The 7151-nt window shown below is 42.4% G+C and overlaps 1 protein-coding gene across 1 annotated transcript in view; it reads left to right on the top strand.

Moving 5' to 3' along the window:
* LOC122562013 (lipoxygenase homology domain-containing protein 1-like) overlaps positions 1-7151 on the top strand; it is a 222353-nt gene that overhangs the window by 115337 nt on the left and 99865 nt on the right. Inside the window, exons 14-15 of the mRNA XM_043714444.1 lie at positions 992-1140; positions 3625-3748. Of these exons, the coding sequence (XP_043570379.1) occupies positions 992-1140; positions 3625-3748 (273 nt within the window). The remainder of the gene's footprint in view (positions 1-991; positions 1141-3624; positions 3749-7151) is intronic.

Genomic DNA, 7151 nt, shown 5'->3' with positions numbered 1-7151 from the left:
TCCCATGCCTCTGCAGAGTTAGTTTAAACCCCCCCCCAGAGCACTAGCAAACCTCCCACCAAGGGTACTGGTGCCCCTCAGGTTCAGGTGTAGACCATCCTGTTTATAGAGGTCCCACCTTCCCCAGAAAGAACCCCAGTTATCCAGATACCGGAATCCCTTCCTCCTGCACCATCCCTGTAGCCACGCATTTAACTGTTCTCTCTCCCTATTCCTCGACTCTCTATCACGTGGCACTGGTAACAAACCAGAGACACGCATTTATCTGTTCTCTCTCCCTATTCCTCGACTCTCTATCACGTGGCACGGGTAACAAACCAGAGACAACAACTCTGTTTATTCTAACTCTGAGCTTCCAACCTAGCTCCCTGAAAGCCTGCCTAACATCCTCAGCCCTCTTCCTACCTATGTCGTTGGTGCCAATGTGGACCATGACTTTGGGCTGCTCCCCCTCCAAATCCTGTCCATATTCTTTAATATAAATGCATGTTCAAAGTATCTTCTACCATAAGACTGTGGACAGTACGGTGGCTTGGTGGTTAGCACTGCTGCCTCACAGCACCAGGGACTTGGGTTCGATTCCAGCCTTGGATGACTGGCTGTGTGGAGGTTGTATGCGCCCCCTGTGTCTGCAAGGGTTTTCTCTGGGTGTGGCAGTATCCTTCCACAATCTAAAGATGTGCAGGTTAGGTGGATTGGCTGTACTAAATTTCCCATTGTCTAGGGATGTGCACAGAAGGTGGATGGGCGATGAGTTATAGGGTAGGGGGGTGGATCTGGGTGGGATGGTCTTTGGAGAAGCAGTGGGCCGAACGGCCTGTTACCACACTGTAGAGATTCTATGATATGATGCTGTTCTTTTGTTCCCAAATCTGTCTCTCCAGCGTCATTTTCTAAGGGGGCTATTTCCTTTTTGTCCTCTCTCTTCCATTTTATGTATTTCAGGACATGCTTTCAGTAAATCTTTTATCCTAAGTTTAGTTTCCTTTAGGGGAAAGACGACTGGACAATGACAAAGACAATTTTGAAAGAGGAAGTGAAGACAAGTTCACAATTGAATCACCCAATCTGGGACGCCTGAAAAAAATTACGATTGGTCATAATAGCAAAGGATCCTCAGCTGGCTGGTTCCTGGACAAGGTATCTATCTTTTCTTAGATCTGCCATCAAACATTCTCAGGCATTCTCATTTCTCCTAAGTAGTACAGGTCACCTACTGAGCCAGAACAATGGCATTATAGAATTGGACTGTACAGATTAAACCCACTTATTTCTGTACTGGCTATCTGAAAGAACTGGGCAGCTTTTCTTGCCAATTAAACTTGTTGGCCATCCTCATCACTCACTATGAGACCCCGTCTGTAGATGGGGGTTCATTGAGGGTGCTTTTTTATTTGATTACTTGCATCAGCTGGGACATGTATTTAGACCGTCCAACCTCAAAGTTAGGATCCTCAGTTCCTTGAAATGAAAATGAGCCTCCGTTACTCCTAAAATGAGACTGAGCATGCCAAGTGATGCATGCACTTTTCAAGTATTCAGTTATAGTAGCAAACAGGTCCCTCACCCTTCACCAGCATGTGTTTTCTGAAGAGTCGAAAAGTGTGGCACCGGCAAAACACAGAGAGTCAGGCAACATCAGAAGATTAGAGATTCAATGTTTCGGGCATAAGCCCTTCAACCTGCTCCTCAGAAGCTGTCTGACCAGCTGTGCTTTTCCAGCGCCACATTTTTTGACTCTGATCTCCAGCATCTGCAGTCCTCACTTTCTCATTGCTTTCTGAAGGTCAACTTAATTCATTGGTTAGCACCAGGTTTTCACTTTGCTGTTCTTTTTTACCATTGGCACTATTTTTGTCATTCCTTACTCCTTCGTTACTAATCCAGGTTTTGTGGATATCTGGAAACTAACATCCAAATTAAAACTTCAGAAATCTGCAAGCTAGAAGGGAATATCTTCCTCCAGGTTGAAGATTTGTTGGTTCATCAACTAAGTTGTCTGAGACATCATTGATGGGGACAATGTAGTGAGATGCCAGAGAAATAAGAGTGAGGTTTGATGGACTTTAGAAATTTGGCAGGTTGGGTTGATTGCACTAAAAATGGTAAGTCTGTAATGCCTTGCAGTTCGATAAATCTTTTTCCTTTTCCTTTGGATGTTCCATTTTCAGTTGACTTGCAAATAACCACTGCCCGTGCCTCCCCTCCTTTTCATGTGAATGTCACACAAAGCATAATCCACTGAATAATGTAATCCACAGGAAATCCTGCTACTCCCACCTATCACCGCTCCCACTTCCTGCCCCTGTCAATCATGCAATGTTACTCTCACATCTTCCCGTTGTGTTTGCTTTCGAGTGCTTGATCCATGACACCCATCAGTAAGCCTGCCCAGTTTCCACCTCTATAAAGATTACCGAAGATAAACATGAGTCCGGTACAGGCAGAGACAGGAGAATTTATCAATGAAATAGAGAAATTGTAGTGAAGCTAAGTGACTCCTTTGGGTCAGTCACCTTTTAATAATTGAGATCCAAGAGCCGAGTGAGAGTGGGGAACTGTAAGCAATTAGTATTAGTCAAAAATGTAATAATGGAGAAATTAATGTGACTGAAAGTTAACAAGTGCCCAGAACCTGATGATCTTCATCCTCAAATTTTGTAAGAGGTGGCTAGAGATAGTGAATGTCTAGGTAACATGTACCAAATTTCTATTAATTCTTCAGCCTGCAGATTGGAATTCCCTCCCTAAACCTTTCCACCTCTCTGTGTGGCTTTGCTCCTTTAAGGCCCTCTTTAAATCCTATCACTTTAACTAAGCTAATATGTGGCTCTGCATCAAATATTTGTTGGATAATGCCTGTCATGTTGGGAATGTTTAATATATTAAAGATACAATATGAATGTAAATAGCTTTTGTTGAACCCATTAGTAGTTAAGCCAGTGAAAATTTGAAATAGTTTGAATTCTCCAACAATTATTTGAGGAGCGATTGATTAGCGTCAGATTAGATTCCCTACAGTATGGAAACAGGCCCTTTGGCCCAACAAGTCCACACTGACCCTCCGAAGAGTAACCCACCCAGACCCATCCCCCTATATTTATCCCTGACTAATGTATCTAACACAATGGCCAATTTAGCATGGCCAATTCACCTGCCCCACATATCTTTGGATTGAGGGAGGAAACCTGCGCAGACACAGGGATAATGTGCAAAGTCCACACAGACAATCGCCCCGAGGCAGGGATTAAACCCGGGTCCCTGGTGATGTGAGGCAGCAGTGCTAATCACTGAGCCACTGTGCCACCCCAAATAACTTAAAAATTCAAAACTTGAGAGATTTTGAATCCAGTTGAAGACTTTCTACTGGCTTGGCAAGTTTTTTGAGTTGCTGCAAGGCACCATAACGATATTCCTCACTCATCCCTTGAAAACACATGCTTCAGTCATGTCTGAACCCTGAGATTTGGGATGACTGTGGGATGCATTTCCAAAGAACTGGTGGGGTCCTGTCGTACTCCTATACAATGTGAAGGCAAGGTTTGGAAATTCAACAACCTGACAACACACAAAATGTTTCTGAACTTTAACCTGATCATCAGTCTTCTGACATATATCTTCTAGGTGATTATAGATGACATTGGAAATAAAACTGTTGTCGAATTCCCAGTGAATCGTTGGTTTGCACTGGATGAAGATGATGGTAAAATTCAACGGGACATTCTGGTTGGGGGAAGTCAGACCACAGGTGAGAAGAAGTTTGGAATTTAATGATGCACAGCCTCCCACCAATGCCAGTAAAGAGAAAGGTCTAGCAATGATTCTTTGTATGAAAAGTCTGAAGAATATATCTTTTCCTGATTCTTTGAGTCCTTAGTTGGCATTTTAAGACTCAAAATGTTAACTCTCTCTCTCACTGATACAGCTGGACCTGCTGAGCTTTTCCAACAATTTCTGTTTTTAATTCAAATCTTCAGCATTCATGGTGTTTTGATACCATTTTGTAATCTTTTTACCAAAATGATCACTTATGCTACACTAAAACAACAATTTAATGTGATCTGAATGCTTGTGAATGATATTTATTTCAGTCCAGCATTACAGTCAATGGTTTGGAAAGTGGAGCTATGTTTTTTGATCCATGTTTTATTTAATTATATTATCTTTATCTTTTGTATGAATTTACAATTGATAGAACAGGCCATTTCAGTACACGTTTAGAACATTCCTGATTTGGCACCCCATGTCAGTATATTCTCCCTGTTTGCATTCTGGGTAATCCAAGATGGACGTTGGGAAAAAAATGTGGCTGTAAGAGCTGCTCCTTTTTTGAGGTACTTTAGGTGTTGGAGGTGATTTCCTCGAATTCCAAGAGCAGCAATTACTGTTTTATATACTGTTACATTGTTTTGGAACTTTGGGGGGCAGAAGATCAAAACAAAACACTTTAAAAAGGATAAAGTCAGACAAAGGCACTGACCACATGGTCAGAGAAAGAAACCGATACTGTTGACTGCCACAGCAGCGAATCTACACAGTTAATGCCTTTGCTGTTTGAATTCAATTATCCCTGGACATTGGAGTATATCTAGAAAAAATTAACAAACAGTGAAATTTACAGCTGACCTTGGAAGAACCTGTATGGGAGAGCTCACAGCACAGGAACAGATAGTTTTTAAGTGTAGCCTTGCTTTAAATCTATAATAATGAGTAGAGTGAGTTCCTTCTTGATTATATGCTTCATTGAGAACTGTCTCTTGATTAATTTCAAAAATATAAGGCATAAGTGTTGTTTGCCTGAAGCAGTGTTTTCTTTAGAGCAATAAGATGGTACTATTTTCTGGGTCTGTAGATTGTGAAGGAGCAAAGATGGCCTTTAGTAGAATGATGTGCTCTTCCTGTCGGATGTGGAGTTTAGGGAGAGTTTCCTTGTTACTGATGGTTGTGTCTGCAGGAAGTGTCTTTGGTTGGGAATCCTATCAGATCACATGAATCAGTTGGGCAGTTAGAGGCGATAAGGAATTTACAGGGGCTAGGGGTGTGATGAATGGCAGTTATAGGAAGGGAGAAAAGCCACAGATACAGTCAGGTCGATGGGTTAACTCCACAAAAGGTAGGAGGGGTAGGCAGGTAGTGCAGGAGTCTCCTGTGGCTATCCCCATATCAAACTAGTATGCTGCTTTGGAAAATGTAGGAGGTGATGGACTCAAAGGGGAATGTAGTATGAATAGTCAAGTTTCTGGTATCGAGACTGGCTCTTATGTAACAAAGAGTACATCAGGTTCCAAGTGATCCATTATGACAGGGGACTCTCTAGTCAGAGGCATAGACAGATTTTTTTGCAGCCTGCAGTGAGAAATCAGAATGGTTTGTCATGTCCCTGATGCTAGAATCAAGAATATCTTGGAGACAGTGCAGAATATTCTCAAAGTGGGAGAGGGAAAGGCAGGAGATCATTGTAAATGGAACTAACAACAATAGGAAGGGAAAATGATGAAATTTTGAGGACAGATGTCAGATGTAGGCAGGAATTTAAAAAGGAGGTCGTCGGAGCTAATAATATCTGGATTACTCCCGGTGCAATGAGCAAGTGAGGGTAGGAATAGGAGGATAGAGCAGATGAATGTGTGGTTGAGGAGCTGGTGCAGGGGAGAAGGGTTCACATTTTTGGATCATTGTAATCTCTTCTGGCATAGAAGTGATCTGTACAGGAAGGACAAATTGCACCTGAATTGGAAGAGGACTAATGTACTGGCAGGGAGATTTACCAGAGCTACTTGGGAGGATTGAAACTAGTAAGGTGGGGAACGGGGGTGGTGGTGGACCCAGGGAACTAGTGGGAAAGAAAGCAATCTGAGACTGGTGCAGCTGGGAAAAGAAGCGAGTCAAACAGCCAAGGCAGGCAGGAACAAAGCAGAGAACAAGCTAGGACTGATAAATTAAACCTCATTTATTTCAATGCAAGAGGCAGATGGACTCAGGATATGGTTAGGAACATGGGACAGGGATATCATAGCAATTACAGAAAAGTGGCTCAGCGATGGACAGGACTGGCAGCTTAATGTTCCAGGATATAAATGCTGTAGGAAGGATAGAAAGGGGGGGGCAAGAGAGGAGGGAGGTGGCATTTTTGGTAAGGGATAACATTACTTCAGTAGTTAGGGAGAATATTCCTGGGAATACATCCAGGGAAGTTATTTGGGTGGAAATGAGAAATAAGAAAGGGATGATCACCTTATTGAGATTGTATTACAGACCCGCTAATAGTCAGTGGGAAATTGCAAAAACAAATTTGTATGGAGAATTCAGTTATCTGTAAGAATAATAGGATGGTTATGGTTGGGGATTTTAACTTTTCAGACATAGACTGGGACTGCAATAATGTTAAGGGTTTAGATGGAGAGGAATTTGTTAAGTGTGTACAGGAATATTTTCTGATTCAGTATGTGGATGTTCCGACTAGAAAAGGTGCAGGTGACTGAGGCAGGGCGGGTGACTGAGGCAGGGTGGGTGACTGAGGCAGGGCAGGTGACTGAGGCAGGGCAGGTGACTGAGGCAGGGCGGGTGACTGAGGTGTCAGTGGGAGAGCACTTTGGGGTCAGCTACCATTAGATTAGATTAGATTAGATTAGATTAGATTAGATTAGATTAGATTAGATTAGTGTTTAAAAGTAGTTTAAAAGTAGTGATGAGAAAGGATAGACCAGAACCGAAAATTGAGTTCTAAATTGGAGGAAGGCCAATTTTGATGGTATTAGGCAAGAATTTTCAAAAGTTGATAGGGGGCATATGTTCACAGGTAAAGGAATGGCAGGAAAATGGGAAGCCTTCAAAAATGAGCCAACGAGAGTCCAGAGACACTATATTCTCATTAGGGAGAAAGGAAAGGCTGGTAGGTGTAGGGAATGCTGGATGACTAGAGAAATTGAGGCTTTGGCTAAGAAAAAGAAGGAAGCATATGTCAGGTATAGGCAGGAGAGATTGCGTGATCCTTAGAAGAGTATAAAGGCAATAGGAGTACACTTAATGGGAAATCAGGAGGGCAAAAAGGGGACATGAGATAGCTTTGGCAAATATGTTTACGGAGAATCCAAAGAGTTTTTATGAATAAATTAAGGACAAAAGGGTAACGAGGTAGACAATAGGGCCTT

The sequence above is a fragment of the Chiloscyllium plagiosum genome, chromosome 1, assembly GCF_004010195.1.
Source record: "Chiloscyllium plagiosum isolate BGI_BamShark_2017 chromosome 1, ASM401019v2, whole genome shotgun sequence".
Classification (NCBI taxonomy): Eukaryota; Metazoa; Chordata; class Chondrichthyes; order Orectolobiformes; family Hemiscylliidae; genus Chiloscyllium; species Chiloscyllium plagiosum.
The sequence above is the reverse complement of the archived record's forward strand: the minus strand, read 5'-3'. Positions and strand labels throughout refer to the sequence as shown.